The following is an 18940-nucleotide window of genomic DNA, read 5'->3' on the forward strand; positions in this document are numbered from 1 at the left end:
GTTATTTCGCGATTGTTTGAAGCTAGTGAATTTCTCTTAGTCGAGATAACACAGTTATGAGCTGTAAGAAAGTCTATTCCCAAAATACCTTCATCCTCTATATCTGCTATAAAAACCTTATGTGGAGAGTCGATACACCCAAAAAGGTTAATTTGGACAGTAGCCTGTCTCAAAACCGGGGTCGTCTCTCCAGTGGCTGTTCGCAGAGAAAAAGAGGGAACAATTCGGTCATCGGATTTAAAGAGATCCGATCGAACTACGGTTACCTCCGCGCCCGTGTCTATTACCCACAGACAATCGACGCCATTCACAGTACCGCGCGCGTAAAGACCAGACTGTCGTAGACTTCTAATTAAAAACTGTTCTCTAAGAGGGCTTTCACTATTAACAATCTGCGATGATTTTCGCCCTGACAAATCATCTGAAACTAGTTTTTTGAGTGAGTTCCTGTTGAAGAACTCGATTGAGGATCTGCTTCCCCTTTTTCTATATTTTTCTTACGCCAATTATAAGAATTTGGATTCGAGCCTTGCATCGGTTTTCCACTAATTTTTTTAATTAGAAAACAATGATTGGCGTCGTGGCCTGTTTTTTTACAAAATATACAAGTCAAGCTAGTTTGACTTGTCACGACCACGTTTTTATTTATACGCTCGTTTCGACGGTTTTGAAAAGAACCTCGATTTCTTGATTTAAAATTGTTACCGTTATTTCTATTTTTATAATTTTGAGGTTTTGGCTCCTCCGAGTATTCAACACTCTGTCTTCCTGAGGTGTTTTCAGACACCTCAATCCGACGAAGTTTGCTTAACCCAAAATATTGCTTTCTCATTGCCTCCACCTCGAGGGCTTTGGCGGTTGCCTCCCGCAGAGAAGTGAGGCCCGACGTTCCAACGGCCATTTTAATTTCCGGATCATTAATCGCATTCAAAAAAGCTTGCGTTGCTAATAAGTTACGAGACGGCTCGTGATCCGGCAAAGCTATACGAGAAAGCCGTTCAATGTCCTGACTAAGAGACGCGAGGTCTTCGTCTCGTCCTTGTCTTCTTGTCTGTAACTGTGCCGTGTACAGTTTCGTTAAGTGGTCATTTCCATACCTCAACTTTAATGCAGAACTAAGTTTTTCATAATCAGAGATTTCTTCCTCAGACAACGCCGTTAAAACGTTCAAAGCCGGCGTTCGAAGACAGGAGGCAAGACTGTGGGCCCTCATGGCGGAGTCCCACTGATTATGTTTAGCAATTGTATTAAACTGGCGTTCGTAATCTGCCCATGGAACTTTTCCGTCAAAAATTGGCGGTTTTAAAGGATAAAGAGGCTTCTCATTAATCTGAGAAGCAACCTCAGGAAATCCTGAATTATTTAATTGATTAAAATGAGAATATTGAGGTCGAACTTGAGGCAAAGACTCGGAAAAACCAACCTCATTATTAACCGTTACTCTACCAATTGGGGATTCAACTACTCCCCTAGTAAAAGGTACAGACCTTAAGTCTCGTACATCCTGGAACTGTCCTGGATGTCGGACCTGTCGAACAGCGGGAACGGGAACAGGAGAAGGAACAGGAGAGGGAAGCGGCGTAATGACTCCGGAACCTCGTGGAGTGATAGCCGGTTCTCCTGAGCCATTCACCTGATGAACAGACTGAAGAGCTGCCACAGTCGTCCGAAGAAGGTCCTGAAGATTGGCTTCCGAACGCTCTCGAGCCTCCGCTTCTCGCCTCCGTTGTTCCTGTTGCTCTTGAAGCAACTGGACAAGTTGTTGTTGTTGTTGTGTAGCAGCTTCTTGTTGATGTCTCATAATCTCCAGCAGGTCGATTTGCGAGACTGAGACCATCGTAGGGACAGGTAAAGAGTCCACTGAAGGTGCAGGAATCGAAGGGACCCGCGGATTCTCCACAACAAAAGGTTCTTCTCCGCTAGTTTCCCGACGACGAGAGCGCGTCAAACGACTGCTACTCATAATTAAAGTTCGCGCACTGAATTGATTCAATTAATAAGAACTCAAGATCCCGCTTCTGACACCAATTGTAACGATTTAGGCGTTACGTTAATAAAATATGGATCCGCGAGTTTACTTATTATCAAATCAAAGGCGTGAACAAAAATATCGTGATAAATGCTTTTAATGCAATATACGTGTTTCTTGTTTAAAGTCTGAAACAAGACTGTTTTTACAATAATATCGGTTGGCGCAGCAACCTTATTCTTTTTTAAAGACATAAGAGGTTTATAAACGTCTTTTATCTATGCCGACTACTAGATCATTAAAGAGGGGGCAAAAGGGGTGATTTCACCCTTTGTAACAATATATACATCCATACCATACATACTCTATATATATATATGTATACATAAATACATATATACAGGATACGGGAAACGTTGAACAGCAGTGAACACCAGGAAGACGGGGACAAAGACTCGGTGCCCGAAACGAACGGCTCTCCACCGAGAGGACAATGCTTCAGTATTTCTTGTCCTCGTCACGTCACCTCTGTTCACCATCCCCCCCTTCCTCTTAGATACTGCAGCCCTTTAAGAAAGACGCCGCGAAGATGCAGACAAGCGCGAATCCCTTTGACTCTAACCACTTTCTCTGGCAATCTGTGTTTCAGTGCCCCCCGAGCTACCGGCCATTTTGGACAGATGGGGTCGTGTCTTGAACGACAGCGTTGGCCCCTACCAAGAGGGTGACGAATTGCTGCTCAACTGTCGGGTGATTGGCGGTAAGTTATCATCATCCCCTTAACGTAAAGCGATGCACTCTCCGATTTCCACGTTGCCACCTCTTTACGTACTTAGTCGAAGACGATTTTAGTTTGTCACCAGGGTATTCCTCGACGTTTACTTTGTGAAACGAAGAAACTAATTATATTCCCCAACCACTGGTCAAAAGAAATGACCGGAAATACTTCACCTCAATTTGTGTGCACAATGATTCGTGACAAGTTAATCAGTGTTTCTTACACTACGTTCTTTGCATTGTTCTTTTGTATCGTGCACTGGGTTCAAGTAGTTGTGCGTGACGACGGGGGGAATGAAAATTCTGTATCGGTGACACATTCTTTGTGTACACAGGTTCACTCCGTGGGTGTCCGTTGGGGCTTTTCCTCCTTTCGTGCCATGCGGGGTCGTTATTGTAACATGACAAGTCCATTTAGCCCTGTGGGCGCAGCACCCAAACACTCCACCTCATCTGCCCACTTTTCCCTTACCGAAACATTTGACAGCTTCGTCTCTTTAACCGGATATACGCCGGCCACCTTTAAACACGGAAATGAAAGTGACATCTGAAAGAAAAGGCTTTCGGTAACAAGGACGAACCATTCATTAACGTCCGCGTTGAGCTCTCTACTTGACCATGCAAACCCAGTGGCACTTTAACGGGGAAATATTGAGCTTAGGTGAAAACGAAGTGAAAATTCGTATCGCTACATGACGAGCGGAATTTAGTCGTTTCGAATGACGATGGGAGGACTGGCGAAGCTTCAAACACGCGTCAAACAATCGCGGGTGGTTATAATTACAATTTCGTACGAGTTTGCAGTAATTAAATCAGGATGTGCACTGTACTACGAAATTAGAATACTCGCTAACTTCTCGCAAGCTGCAGATTCAATCTTGCTGGGTGTAAGATTATGAGGAGTACGAGGTATGCACATTGATCTCTGAGTATCACTGTTGGAGTCTTAAGCTAGAGAGAGCTGAAGAGCGAGGAACTTTTAAATACGACTTTTGATGTACGTACCAGTTAGATTTTCGAGTAAGCGAAACTGCCGAGAGACCAACAAAGATGTAGCGAAATGTGTCTCAACTTCCTTCCTGGCTTCCTTCGAATCCCATCGTCATAGTTTCTGTCAAACGTGTTCGCATTATACAGAGAGTTCGGGAGTTGATGATGTTGGTCGTAGCTGTAGGAGGTTTGAGGTTTGAATATACTAGAAGGAGATTGAGAGAGAGATAGTAAGAGCGAGAGTGAGAACGGGAAATCCTTTGATCAGTATCTCCAATTAATGGAACAGAAGCTTTCGACATAACGACTAGGTGTCAAAACCACCTTTTGCAACACTTGCACACCAACGTTTCTCAGCATCGTCAATTAAACACAATCTAAAGAAGCGGAAGAAGAGGATGCAGCGCACAGAAAGAAGAGACAAAGGAATATCATAAACACGATCGACAAGCTTCGTTATCGTTACGCCCGTCATGCCGAAGTGTGTAACAGACGGAAATCAACCTTGATCATAACGAAACGACCCCTTTGTTATTGAGCGGTCCGGTTTATCTCTGTGTGCTTGTGCGGTGTAGTGGGTACTTAATTTGATTAACGCAATGTTTCGATAAGCGTGAAACTCTTGGAAATGAATAGCATCATGTATTTGCGTCATGAATTGGGTTGGAGTGAACCACGTCTCAATTAACTCGGTCTAATTTCAAGTCAGAAACAACAGAACTTGAGGTCACCCTTCAACCACAATCGTTTCTTACCCGGTAACAGCCACACGACGACCTTCCTTCCTTCCTTCCTTTCTTTCCTCATTTACGTTCAATTTTACGGAAAAAATTCCCGATAGCTGTAAGACAATCAGTTTAAAGAAAATTTTTAATTTTCGGTAAACGACACAAAGTGGAAGATCGTTCACTCTTTCACTCTCTTTCTCTTTCTCTCTATCTCTTGCCGTAACCAATCGTCAAATAAAATGAGACACAGGAGAATAAAAAGCTCGGGAAACTCTACGGCTGGTAAATCCACTGTGTAAATATACCTTTAGCTCGGTGCACCACACTGCATAAGTCAAATATAAGCAAGCAAATATCGACGTGAATACCCACCTTCTGCTCATTCGAGAAGTGCTTTACCAAGACGGCTTATACACTCGGTGCTTGAGCTGTGCGAACTTCAGCCGAACTACCTTATAAACAAAACCTAAACATAGGCTCAACGGTACAATACAATGGCCATAGAGTTGGACAAGTGGAGAACACCAGAGGCTATAATGAAGTTTACTCAGACGATCGAACGGATAATGTCACTGGTTATTAGACCTGGGAAAAAGCTTACTCTGCGCTTTTTTTTCTGTCGATCCGTTGCCTCTTTCCTCTAGTTTCCTTTTTGTTTTACCGTTCAAAGCTAAGTGAAAAGTTTTACGTTCGCTTAGGCAATTCTGGTGGAGTAAAGTTACTCTCTCTCTCTCTCTCTCTTCCTCTCCCGCTCTCTCCACCATTTCTTCTCTTTCCATTCGGTATCGGCACTGCCATGCACTTGCTTCACCAGCTGGGTATAAATTTCTGTACTCTGTTTAGAAATCAAGGTTCCATAGGTACTCGATCCCCTTTTCACCTCACAACCGTTTTTCTATGTTTCTTCAACCATTTTCCTTCTCGTCGCAAAACCATTTTCACGTTCATCTTTTAACCATGGTCGGTCTTCTTCATCTTTCTGGCGTCGACGATACCGTTCTTCATTTCTCAGAAGTTAAATATCGGGCTTTTTACCGTTCCCTCGCACACCCGCCGCTCCGTCAGTTGTTCGCCTTTCAATTCACCTCACGGAATATATCCGGACCGTTCACCCAGCTTCTCCAAAGGTCTCCGAAGGTCTTCGAAGGTCTTGCTCAAACCACTGATCGGCCTTGTCTCCACCTATCTCGTTCGACATAAATTTCTATCCCTTACCACTTTGCGATTCTTCCATTCACCTCAGCCCATTCCTGACCCCTAACTTCGATATCACCAATTCACGACGGTAGCCCGATCGAGAAACCGGTGGTGTCATTGGATATTAGATGAACATCGATCTTTGACAAGAGTTTTCCTAGTCGTAAAAAAAGGAGTAAGAGAAAATTTAATGTCGCGAGAGTATTTTCTCGTCTCTGCGGCAAGGAGCTGAGTAGAAAAAAAAAAAAAAAAAAAAATACACGTGAACGTGCGCCGTGAAGGAAGATTCGTTTTTCCGTCAAGATCGTTAGAACGAGTTTATCCGCTTTGATAAATATTAATCTCGTCGTCTCGTACCGTCGTTGATTACGAGTTTCCAACTTCTTTTCAAGAGAGCGAGCGAGAGGGTCCGAAAGTTGAGAAGCGAGAAGACAGCTCGTCGAAAGGTTGGAAACGAAAGCCTCGAGACATTCGGGATCGGAATTTAAATTGACGAAATCTCAGAGGGCGGCGATTCCTCCCCTACTTGCCGCCTCTCTTCCATTCTCCATCCCCCGTTCGCTCACTAAGCATTGCATAAGCGGACCACCGAAGCTACACCAGCCAGCGAGCCGCCGCTAACTGTCCCACTTCAATTCCCCAAGCGGTTGTTGCCTTTGCGGCTGACGGTCACGCGATATCTCGAACCAAAGCTTCTCCGCCACGTCGAAGGCAAACTCGATGGGACTGAAAAGGAAAACGAAGAGCCGGAAGCCCGGTGAATTTTTTCCAGCTTTTCGGGGACAGCCGAATCGAACGAATCGGCGACAGCGGCGAGTTGCGAATTTCACTCTTGCTCAGAAGGGTATTAAAATTTTCAGAGAAATTGAAGGTCTGGTGGAGAAAATTTTTTTCACATAAATCGCGGAAGAAGGACAGAAAGAAGAAGAAATTAAGGCGTCAGGCGGAGGACGATGGCTGTTATTAACCAGTCGTTAAAGCTCTCGAGCATGAGAGGACGGACCAAGAGGAAGACGAAGAAGAGGAGGGAGGCGAAGCCTGCTTAATTCGTAAGCTCGAACGGTCGTTTGCGTTAGTGCTTAGCGACGGGGTCTGGCTTCGGCTTGCCTCTAGCGTTGACTTTAACTACCCCCCGGCGCCGCGGCGCTCCAGCCTCGCGATTCAACCTGCCCAACCATCTCGGGGATTTTAATCCACAGATATCCGTCCGCCGATATCCTCAGGGATTACGGTCACCCGAACCGCTCACGTTTATCTGTATAGAACGAGAGACAGATGGTTAGATACACAGATATCATCCCCCCGAAAAACGAATGTTTAGCCAACCAAACAGCTGAGTCTTGTCGCGAGTCGGTGGAGATTCGAAGATAGGGAAGCGCTTCTCGTACCTTTCCTTTCATTCTTCTTTGAAAGTGCGTCAGGTTTTCAAAGACGCTGCACTTCGCGTGTCCGGGTGAAATGTAACCGGATTCGTCTGAAAATAAATTCTGAGGTATTTTTGGGTTTCCCGTTTTCGGCGTTGGTGCCAAACTTCGGAAATTCAAAATGGATAGTCAGTTCAAGTCCCGGAGAGCGTGGAAGGTCAAGTATTGAGGGGTTGACGATTCCACTTTGGGTAAAACGTCTGGAAGCTCGTACCATCGACTAATTTGAAACTTGTTCTCTTCACGTCTTGCTCATCTCTCATTTAATATCCCTTGATACCCATTCCTGCCTACCCTTATATTCCAGCGTTTTCAGAGACCGGCGTTCGCCTCTTTCTGTTCTTCTTTAACCTCCTCATCCTCCCATTTATTGGACAGCTAGGTACGAAGAAAAGGGGCCAGCCTGCTATCTCGTTTTTCATCCATTAAATCTTTACTGCTCCGTTCGGGTTATTAAAGCCTTTCTCTTTTCCTCGAAGAAGACCAAGGATGGGTAGATTGCATCCCACTATCCGTGGCCTTAATTTCGCGATAATTTCATCGTGTTTAATTACGCAATTAGGAAAGCTGCGGGTGGTAAGGGATCGAGCCAAGAAAAGGGGAAACAGTATACGCATTTTCCACGTCTATATACATCCGAGTCATCCCATTAAAAGGGAAAAAAATAATTCTTTCAAAGATGAATAGAAGGCGAAAAACGTCTACCAACATTCTTTAAATATGATGAATCGTTTCTGATTCCAGGTAAACCACCGCCGCTTGTCAGATGGCTGATAAACGGAATCGTAAGGGATCAAGAATCGGAAATTCGAGCGGGTGACGTAATCGAGAACAGGTGAAAAAAAATTTTATACGTTCACTTTGTTATTTTCAAATTTTATTCAAAAATTCGGCACATCGAATTTCCATCAATATTTTAATTTCTGATTTGTTGTTTCCGTCTTGCCATTTGTGACCAATCAGTTCAATTTATCCTCTTCTAATTTCCGATTCTCTACATTTTTTTCTCTCCGCTTACAGATTGACGTTGTCATCGATAAGCCGTTCCGATCTCGGCACGAGATTCACCTGCCAGGCACTGAACACAAAACTCGTCGAGCCTAAAACAGCTTCGCTGATCCTCGAGATGAATCGTGAGTGGAATAGATTTTTGCTCACTTAATTTTTTTTCAGTTGCCCCTTTGGTTCCATCCTCTTCCCAGCGGGCAATTTTTTCGTTCTCACTTTTCTCCTCAAATTTTGCACCATTTTCTTGACGATTTTTACTACCGTTATTGTCGTTGTCAAAATGAATATAAATAGGAACAAAGAAAATGAGAAAAATTTTTTAAATGTTGCCCGATTCGTTTGTTGCTGTGCTTTTTTTTTTTTGCTTTCTTTCTTTCAATTATCCTAATCTTTCCTTTCCTCATCTGTTTCCCAGTGAAACCGTTAACGGTGAAGATAAAAAAACCGGGATCAACAACGACGACTATTAACAACGGAATTGGCGAGGCTCTCAGGGCTGGCAAGCTGTACAAGGTCGCATGCGAGACAACCGGCTCCAGGCCTCCGGCTATCATTACTTGGTACGAGGGACAGAAGCTCCTGATGGGCGACAAGGTAGGAGAAGATTGAATACCCACTTGATTTAATCGCCAAATTAATCCTCGTTATTCCCCCTCCATCGCGTATTAACGATGTTTGTTACACTCGCTTGATCATTGCCAGCGTATTATGTCCAGATAAAATTAACGCATTTCGTAAAAAATCCATTGCAGGCTTTGAATTTGGCCTAACGAGGAAAAACAAATTTCGGAAAACAAAGTAAAGAAATAAATGAACAAATTAAACACTCGTATTAAATTCTCACATTTCACTGTAAAACCAATCGTCGAGTAAAAGCTTTCGCTTTTGGTTACACGACGTGGAGCTCTGTGTGGGCAGTATAGCTGCAAATAGAACGCGACGAGCGGATGGGAAGGGTATGTAGGCAACGCTCTGTAGTTCAGGACTTGAATGGAGATAGTTAAGGGGAGAAATTCCCTGGGGACGCGTAGCATTATCGATAACCAGGAATCAGGTTGTACTTCACCCCCTACCAACACCATGTGTACCTACATACGTATTGCATACGCGAACACGCATTGTATACGTGTATACACGTATATACGAGATACCATTAAAGCACAGTGCGCATATGTTGCAAGAATTCAGAGATCCGTGTAATTAAAAATCATTTTTTCAAACATCGTACACTATAAACGGCCAAGTTTATCACCCTTGCCAGTTTTGTTCTATTTACCATGTTCCATTGTTCTATTTAGATGGAAAATATTTGAAAGTTTACGAGAACTTCGTCCTTTTCCTCTTTCCCTCCGATCTTCTTTCCTCTTGACGTTCCGGTTTCTCTGAATTTGAAACAACAGCTTGGAGACTTTAATATTACCATTTAATCAGAGGCGTGTGTAATCAATCGCTGTTAAATGATTGTAATACGTCAATTTCTATAAGTACAAGCGATGGAAAAAACGAAAAAAAAATTCTTTGCTTCTGAATCATCGTACAAATTCTTTAAAAATTTTACTACCGAACACCGAAATAAAAGTTCTTCTATTCTTGTTTCACCGTTGCAGAGGAAACCCTGGGAGGAAGAAACTCGAGAGAATCGAACCGTCAGTTTGCTCAGCTTCCAGCCGAGGGTCGAGGACAATGGAAAAACTATCACTTGCAGGGCCGAGAATCGAAACGTGACCGGTCTACACTTGGAAACTTCCTGGGTTATAAACGTCGAATGTAAGTCCGATAATATCATTATATATATCGACTATATTTTTTTACGCCGTGTATCATTCGTTCCTAAATTCGCGTTTTTCCTATTTTTTATACCTGCAACGTACCTCTAAAATGGTTGAAAACATAGTTTAATGAAAACAAAAGGACTGATTACAGACAGAGAGATGTGGAAGTTTTTTTGCATCGACAGATATTTTCTATTCGTCCATTCCCTCCATATTTTCCCCCGCATTTCTTGCCACTCGGTTTTATTATCCTTATACGTTTTACGAGGATATTGATCCTTTTTATTTCATTTATTGTACCGCGCGGGGTTTTACTCTGTTCTTTTTTTTCATTTTTTTTCCTTCTTTATCTATTCTCCTACTTTTCGCATTGTCATTTTCTTCCATTTTCTTCTTTGGTCGTTTCATACATATGCGCGCGTATGGGAATGAGAATGAGAGAAAGAGAAGGAGATTGTCTCTTTGATACTTTTGTCGCAAATACGATATCCTCGCTACATATTATTGCACAGTGCAAACATCATTCTACGGGACTTGAACCGATATCCGATACATATCGTACAAGTTTTATTGCCCGTTGAAATTTATCACAAAATTACACCCCTCGATACACGCTGCCTGGCTCTGACACTCACTCTTTTGCATCGTAAACTTTTCCCATTCGTATAACGATTCCTCATATATATATATATACATTTTTTACAGCCTTAGCAAAATATTCGCCAAAGTTACAAGCTTGTATTTCGAGTTGCGATTCGGCAGAAAAAAAAAGAGAATGAATTAATGATTGAATAAAAAACGAACAGTTTGATCACTCTGAATTTTTTTTTCAACGCCGGCGAAGTTAAACGTGTATAAAATAGGACAAAATCAGCGAACCGAAGAAGGATATTCGAAATATAAAAACATCGAAAACGAGAACATCATTTTCTCAGACATGTCGTTTATTCTATTTTGTTGGATAAAAAGTTTAAGAATCCAAAGCTTATAAAATCGAACGAAAAGCTTGAACTTGTTTTCCGGATATCGCATCGTTGAAAAATTCACCATCAAGCATTACCAGAAATTTTCTATATTACGGCGTATCAATTGCAGTACGGAAAAAAATTCTAGAAATTTTCAATCGCAAAACTGCAGTTCAGCTTAAAATTCGTAATGATAATAAGCTTGAAAATTAGTTTCTCAATCCGGTTCAAAGTTATACTTTGAAATTCTGACCGAATAATGGTTATAATATAATCATTATCTTTGTTGTTCGGTAACGTCTGTGTTTGTTTTCTCTCTCTCTCTCTCTCTCTCTCTCTCTCTCTCTCTCTATTTCTCTTTCTTTGGCTACTCGGAAAATCATTTTCTTCGACGATGCGGAAATACGTGAAAAGCGTATATATTTTTTTTATTCTCAAGAGTGGGTAGCTCGGGGATGAAATACACGGATAAAATAAAAATAAGAAATTGAGGCTCTCCTGCAGCCTCCAGCCTTCTATTCTCTCTCTCTCTCTCTCTCTCTCTCTCTCTCGCTTTACAAATGGAAGTATGGAAGCTGAACAAATTAGGGTTCGGTGAGCCGAGCTTTCTTCTCTCATTCCGGGCTTCTCTCTCCTCTCGCATGTCCGCGCGTAACGGCTCTACACACCCACAAAGACGGTAACAAGTAACAGGGGCGGTAAAAGCCCCCCGAGTAAACCGAGATGACGTCACGGCACGTATTCAATTACCTTGACCATCGCCCTGAGATCCTTCAAATTACAACCCCTTTGAAACTTGACACCGACGCCCTCGTCCCCGACCTCGCCTTACCTTCTCCCCTCCCTCCCTCCTTCCTTCCTTCCTTCCTTCCTTCCTTTATTTCTCTACCGCCTCCGACGATGAAAAACCGCTCAATAGAGGCTCTGCCGTTTTCAAAATATCGAAAAGGAAACGTGGAAAATGAAAACAATTGGATAAAATAATATGTGATACATTTCTGAAATGAAACTGGGATTCGAATTTTTTACGTAATTTTTTTTGTAACTTTCAGTTTTATTTTCAAATTTCGATGGTTGAGGAAACGAATTAATATTCTTCGTTTTGCGGTAGATTTTGGCTTAACTATGTTCTCGTGTACTTAATTTCGATTTTTCACTCGAAGCATATTTTCATATCGAGACTTTCTGTGCGTTTATTTCCTCAATTTCTTCCGATTCGTTTCATTCCTATCCGAGTTTATATCGGTGAGTTAAGATATACTCGTTTACCAATATTTCCTTCATCTTATAGAAGAGTTATCTTGTGCCTACTCAAGTATAAATAACAATATATATTTGTACGAAAAGCCAAAGATCGAGAGACAGGGAGAAATGGAATAAAAATAACTCGGCGAAAAAGGGAATAAACGACGTTTTCACCTTCAGGTTCAACGAGGTATCTGAAACGGAAAAATTAAGAATGTTGTATTCATTCGCAAACCTTGTTTACACAGAGATACGTATTTTATAAACTCGAGTTCTGCAGATGCATTTCGTTAAAATTGCTGCTGCTGCTGCTGCTGCAAACATTTTTCTCTCGTCTTAATTTCGCCACTTTTTTTTCTTTGTAATTTTTAAGTTTCCATCTTTTGCTTTACTTAAAAAAACAACCACCCTCCTTCTTTCTCCTCTTTTTACTCTTCTACTTTTATTTTACGTTACTCTTATTCTCACACTGTGATTTAATTTCTACGTCGCTGCCTAATTTCTATTCCGACGCAGCTGCACTCCGGCGTTTTTATATGATTCCATTTCCTTCTCTTTCTCCCTCTCTCTCTCTCTCTCTCTCTCCCTCTCGTTTCCTTTCTTTATCGCCGTTTTGTCTTTAATTGGTACATTGCCCTGAAAATAATTCGATAATAAAATGCAAAATGGAATAATCGTAAAGAAAATCGTGATTGGTTTAGTGTTTTTTTGCTCATTCCACTTGCGGTCGTGGAATCAGAATTAAAGATAATGAAAAATCCTCGACTTTCTAATTCTAATCACTAACGCAACCCCAACCAAATGTTGTTAATTGAAGGGTCTTGTTTTACAGATCCGCCAATCGTTTCGCTGAGGTTGGGATTAACTTTGAGCCCTGAGGACATCAAGGAAGGGGTTGACGTCTATTTCGAGTGTCACGTCAAGGCGAATCCGCCGTGGAGGAAGCTAACCTGGTATCACAACGTGAGTCAACAATACATACATATACATATAATATACACACACGCGCACCGCGTGCAATACGTTGTAAAATTATTTACACAGCACTTGTCTATATATCGGCTCGAAATTACTATTTGGCTGTAAATTAAGCAAGAAAATTACAACCCGAGGTAATGATTTTACCGAGTTTTTGGCGAAAACCAAGAATCTCATTTAATTCGTTATTAATGATAAATAGACTTCGAATCAGTCGACATGTTTTCACCGTTCTCTGCTTTGTTATCACACTTTATTTCACATAATATTATATTCTTGCCACATATGTCGAAGAAGAAGTTTATTATCATCTGAAACGAGGGTACAAAACAGAGAATATACATGTACGTATGTATGATAGAACGCGTTGGAAGAAGTTTTATAAGAAGCAGCAGCGGTGAAAGCGTCGGGAAAGAAAGAAAAAATGTATAAAGAAAAAGAAAAAGAATAAGGATCGGCAGATGCTGGGTAAAGAGATTGGCGCTGGTGAAACTTGCGGCTTAAAAATATAATCAGACTTCATTCGATCGAAAAAAATATATCTCTCGTTGTGTATCTTCGTTAGATCTTTTTTTAAAATTTTTTTATTGTTATTATTTTATTTGATTCGTGATTCGTACAAAATTGCAACATTAATTGTTTTACGATAACGTTGAATTTTTCTCAGGTAAAGATTGAATTTCTTGATTACGCGCTAGTTGTATTTTATGTATAATGTATCGCGGTTTTACAAAGACACGACGCACGTACGCGACGTGTTAGCTTTGGCAGGCTTAATTAGGAGTTAACCGCACCCTCAAATACGCCGCGTGTCACAGAACTAACGTCACTTACAATTATACAAACAGCTGGACGAATGTATATAATTATACAGGGTGTCCCATTGAAAGTAAAAAATATCCTCTGGTATATCGAAATCTAAGCATTGAATTGAAAATTCTTTCCAACAAAAGTTGTCGTAGTATATGAAAAAGGACGCGAGGCCCAACTTTTTTCATTCAAAAGGAACCTCCGATTTTTTATTGCATTTTTCTTATCTCTCGTTGAAAAGTCCTTCGTATACTTTTAATGCTCGGTTATCGAAATATTTGAGGATATTTTTTGAAATGGGACACCCTGTATAACATTTGTACGTATACGTAATATTTTCTTTTTACTGCTCTTTTTTTTCTTTTCTTTTTTCTTTTCTCTCCCATCTTTCTCATCTTTTTGCGTTTCATCAGGTATACGATTAATTAGTAGGGAAAAATGCGATCAAGAATGCGAAAAATCTATGTTACGAGAATCAAAGAGAAGAAATTTGTATTTATTATTGCTCGATCGAATTGCCGAATCAATTATCGATGCTGCAACTCTGTTACGAAAGAATTGTTTTGCGTGTACGTGTGTTTCCGCACACACATGCGCAGATATATAAATATATATATATATGTAGGATAATATACATGCGCAGGTGTATACGTTTGGTACGGTAGCTAAAGTTGCGTGGCTCAGGTGGCGGAGCAAATTGAACGAGGTGAAAGTTTTCACCTACGGAAAAAGACGTATACGTACCTACTTAACGTATATATCTGTGTATACATACGTAAAACGTATTTACACGGAGATAAAACTTTTGGACAAACGCGCGATGTTGATAATTATCGAAGAAATAGTCGATCGGTCGTATAGATTTGTTGTTTTTCAGAGATTTTGTTTCTTCTAAATTTTTCTCTCAAAACTTTTTCATTTGCCTGCCGAGTCTGATCAGTATCGGATTTTTCACTCGGCCGATTCCGTAAAACGGAATTTCGCATTGGCTGAAAAAATTCCGTATCCTTGTAAGAATTTATTCCTATCCCGAAGGACAAAAATAAAATGAAAAGAAAATGAAAATCACGAGGTCTCAGTTTCGGGTTCCAGCCCGGATCGTCGGGGACAGTATTTCCAGCAATTAACGAGCCAACTCAATTAAACTAGACTGTAATCCCGGTGTATATAAGGCGCGTTTCAACGCGAGAGAAGAGCGAAGGGGAGGCAAAAGGAGGCAAAGGGAGGCCTAGATGAGCCGAATCGGAGGTCGTCCTCCCTGCGCGGCATAGGTTAAGCCTCGGGTTTATCCCGGTTAAACCCCAACCGGAATTCCCGAGGGAACGGGATTCCCAGTCGCGCAAAACCCCGGACGTACATAACGCACTCGGCACCCGCTTATACGTGGAATTAGTCATAGGCGAAAATACGCCGTGCGAAGGTTGGAAAAAGATGCCGAATTATTTTCATTCAAACTGGGGGGAAAAAATCGGGTGTAACGTTTGCGGTGGAGGAAAAACAAATTTATAAAAAGAACATCGTTCGTCCTTCTCTCTTTCTTTTTATTTTCGTTTCAAATAGCATGAAAATTGTTGAAAATCTAATTAATATATACGCCAATTTATTTCACTCTACGATGGTTGAAATGGATTTTTTTTCGTTCATCACTTATTTCAATATTTCCGTTTGTCGATCCTAATAAATATCCCTGGATTTTTATAAATTTAAATACTCACAATTAGCGTAGCAATAATACAAAAAATAATAGTTTCGACAAATTCGTCTAAAGTGTTCTCATACACGTGAATACATACATACGTACATCCGTATGTGTGTATGTACATATTTTCTCGACTAAATGAAGTTAAGGGACTCCAGCAGCAGCAGTAGCAGCAGCTGATTCAAATCAAGTTAAAGTTTTCGACGGAATTGGAAGGGTATCCAACCTGGTTGGAAAGTAAGGTAGGGGTGGGGGACTAGTTAACCCTTATTTAAGCCAAATACCCCCAAAATCTGATTAGCGGAGAAGCGTGCCGTGAAACCGCGATCGGCATCAGTGACGTTTCTAATATGATAAAGTAACAAATAATTGCATCAGTATGAACGCCAATGGGAATTATTATTTCAGTCTTGAATAGTGAGAATTTTTTCATCTCGCGAAACGCGATCAAAAGAAGAAGAAGAAAAAAACTACAAGTTTATTCTTCCAAGTTTGAAAATTTCGTATCGATGATAACAAATGTAAAAAAATGAAAAACGACAAGTTGTGATACTTTTTTTTTTTGTATTTTCGAATATAATTCTGCAAATCGATGAGCGTATTTTACGGTTGAATTATGGGGTGAAAAAATTGTGTCAAGTTGTGGGGAACATAATAAGGGGCAGGGATGAAAATACCCTCGCGTAAATAAATGCAAGATATCAGATTATAAAATCCATTTAATAAATTCCTCCCGACGCGGGGAACCGGTGAATAATTGTTATCACTTATAGCGTCGCGGGGTTTTTGTGAGATACATAAAAGAATAGGAATGAGAAGAAGAAGAAGAAGAAAAAGAAGAAGAAGAAAGGGAGGATGTATTCCCGCAACTCGTCTCTCCTCGAGATTCAAATGGCCTCGTTTTAAATCGATTTAGAATTGTCTTCGCCCCCTCTTCGAATGGTTATGGGAAATGAAACCTGCAGACGATGAAACTGCCGTCGAGATCGTCGTCCTTACGGAGGAAAAACTCGAATAAAAGAAAAATAGAAGAAAAAAAAAAATAAAATAAAATAAACAAAGAGGAAAATACAAGAAAATCAGATCGAATTGAATTACCTGAAAAAAAATTCACGCGGGTTGAACGCAATTCTGATCATCGCTGTTGATATATAACGCGTACCCAAGATTTACGGGGATGCAAAATAAACAGGTTAAAAGTAAGGAAATCTAATTTTTGCGATCGTCTGACTTCTGTTTCTTTTTTTTCTCTTTTTTCTATTTCCTTGCTTCCGCAAACGCGTGAAAATTATTCCCGCAGAAAACTGATCCACCAACTAGCGTGGAAGAAAAAATGAAATGCATAGCTATCGTGATTTCCAATTGCGGTTTCATCATTTCTTTTTCTTTTTTTTTTTTTTCATTCCATCTATCTCACATCCGCTGTCTGTCTAGCTCTTTTTCTATTTATTCGTTGTTGTTTTTTTTTACCTTCTCTGCGTAGAGTTCTTTTGATCTGAAACACGATCTGCAAGCATCGCTTCGATCATCGCGTTTCATAACGTGACAGAAATTGCTCGAGTTTTGTAGTTTTTTTTTTATTCTGTTTTTTTTTAACACACTTTTTTCTCTTTTTTTCGCTGTTCGGTGACTATGACGTTGAAATTGACGTTGACGTTGATGGAGAGAGAATTTTGACACGTTGTACATACAGCTGATCCAATTTACACTGTATTTTTTTCAATTTCGATGTTTACTTAACATCGTGCATATATATGTATGTAATATTTAAATTAAAAAAAGAGACAAACCGCAGAGTTACTTGAGATTGATAACAAGTGTCTAGAAATTGAACAAAAATAATTCAATACCCTGCCAAAGAACAATAATCCTTAAGCCACACTACCGGAAAAAAAAGGTTGTCGAAATCGGGGCGGAAATTTATTGCACGGAGAAAAAAAATATTCATCGATCCGAACAATCCTGTGTATAATTTTATTTTCTTCTAATCCTTGAATTTACTCTATTTCTGGTTGCTCTTTTTTTTTCTTTTTTTTTTTTTTTGTAACTCAGAACGAGCTGCTGGTACACAATTCGTCGGCAAAAACGATAATATCGAACCAGAGTCTGGCTCTTCAAACTGTGACAAGGGGCAGCGCCGGTCTTTACATTTGCGCAGCGAGCAACGATCTAGGCGAAACAAGAAGCGAGCCGCTACCCTTCAGAGTGAAATGTAAGTGGAGCTTTTTACTCTATCCATTCTTTTTTTTTTTTTTTTCTCGTCAGTGTTTTATTGGAAATTTCATGCGAACCCAACCAACGTCCGACCCTCACGATTTTTGATTATTCTCAAAATGTTTTCTACAATCGTCGCAATTCCAAAACGGTACCCCGAAGTTTTTCAGATTTTTTAACCAACTGCTCGATTGTTTGTACATATTTGACGTGATTTTGGAAAGGACCTTTTTTATAAAATTTTATTCCCCTCTTCTCTCCTTACTTTTATCACTCGAATTTCGGATTGTCACAAGGAATTTCTTCCGGCTCGAGGGAAATGAAACGCAAGGAAGAGAAAAAAAAAAAATAAAAAACGCAGGCAGAAAATTCGAGATAAAACGGCTACCGTGACTCTTTTGGAGAATTCGCTATCGCGGCTAGAAAACTTTTGGCCCGGCCAGCGAGTCGTAAAATTTGTCGGTAATAAAGCGAAAACACGTGCTCGGAAAATCATCCAATATCACGAGACATTACATTGCACAAGTTTTATCGTCGGTTGGCGAATTTTTTTTTTTTTTATTACATCAATCTAACAAATTTTTACCACGCGCTCTTGACTTAGATCTACCCGACCAATCAAGATTACAGAGTTTCCCTTCGCGATCTTGGATAAATTTTCAGATTATCATTGTTAAAAATTTACTCCCAACGAATTTCCTTTTCTTTTTTTTTTTTTGTTTCTTTTTTTTCGCAACACGTAAAATTGCACAAATTCAACTCGGCAGTTACCCCCGTCTGCAAGGACGAAAGGGTGATCGTTGTCGGGGCTTCGAAGGGCGAGTCGTTGGACGTCGTGTGTCGGGTCGAAGCACATCCGCCCGCCCACAGCTTCCGGTGGAAGTTCAACAACAGCGGGGAGACTCTGGAAGTCGTTTCCAGCACCCATCGGGTATCGAACAACGGAGTCAGCAGCACCCTCAGGTACACCCTGAGCAGCGAACGCGATTACGGAACTCTAAGCTGTTGGGCGGACAACGCGGTCGGTTCGCAGACAAAACCGTGCCTCTTCCAACTGGTTGCCGCAGGTGAGTTGTCATATTTGACGAGGTAACGAAACGTCGGAGGTAAAGGAATAAATCGTTGTTGGGCAATTTCTGACCGACCATCGAGGAGTCAAATTTG

At 40.8% G+C, this 18940-nt stretch overlaps 1 protein-coding gene across 6 annotated transcripts in view; it reads left to right on the plus strand.

Annotated features, from left to right (window-relative positions):
• Positions 1-18940, plus strand: part of LOC124222723 (protein turtle homolog B) — a 164206-nt gene that overhangs the window by 131648 nt on the left and 13618 nt on the right. For all 6 annotated transcript variants that reach the window (XR_011177589.1, XR_011177588.1, XM_046633972.2 and 3 more), the window contains exons 4-11: positions 2619-2729; positions 7830-7920; positions 8106-8218; positions 8509-8687; positions 9701-9860; positions 12908-13038; positions 17615-17774; positions 18544-18843. Coding sequence is in view for 4 of the 6 variants with exons in the window: in XM_046633972.2 (XP_046489928.1) it covers positions 2619-2729; positions 7830-7920; positions 8106-8218; positions 8509-8687; positions 9701-9860; positions 12908-13038; positions 17615-17774; positions 18544-18843 (1245 nt within the window). In the remaining 2 variants the exon portion in view is untranslated. The remainder of the gene's footprint in view (positions 1-2618; positions 2730-7829; positions 7921-8105; positions 8219-8508; positions 8688-9700; positions 9861-12907; positions 13039-17614; positions 17775-18543; positions 18844-18940) is intronic.

Source organism: Neodiprion pinetum, chromosome 7 (assembly GCF_021155775.2).
Source record: "Neodiprion pinetum isolate iyNeoPine1 chromosome 7, iyNeoPine1.2, whole genome shotgun sequence".
NCBI lineage: Eukaryota > Metazoa > Arthropoda > Insecta > Hymenoptera > Diprionidae > Neodiprion > Neodiprion pinetum.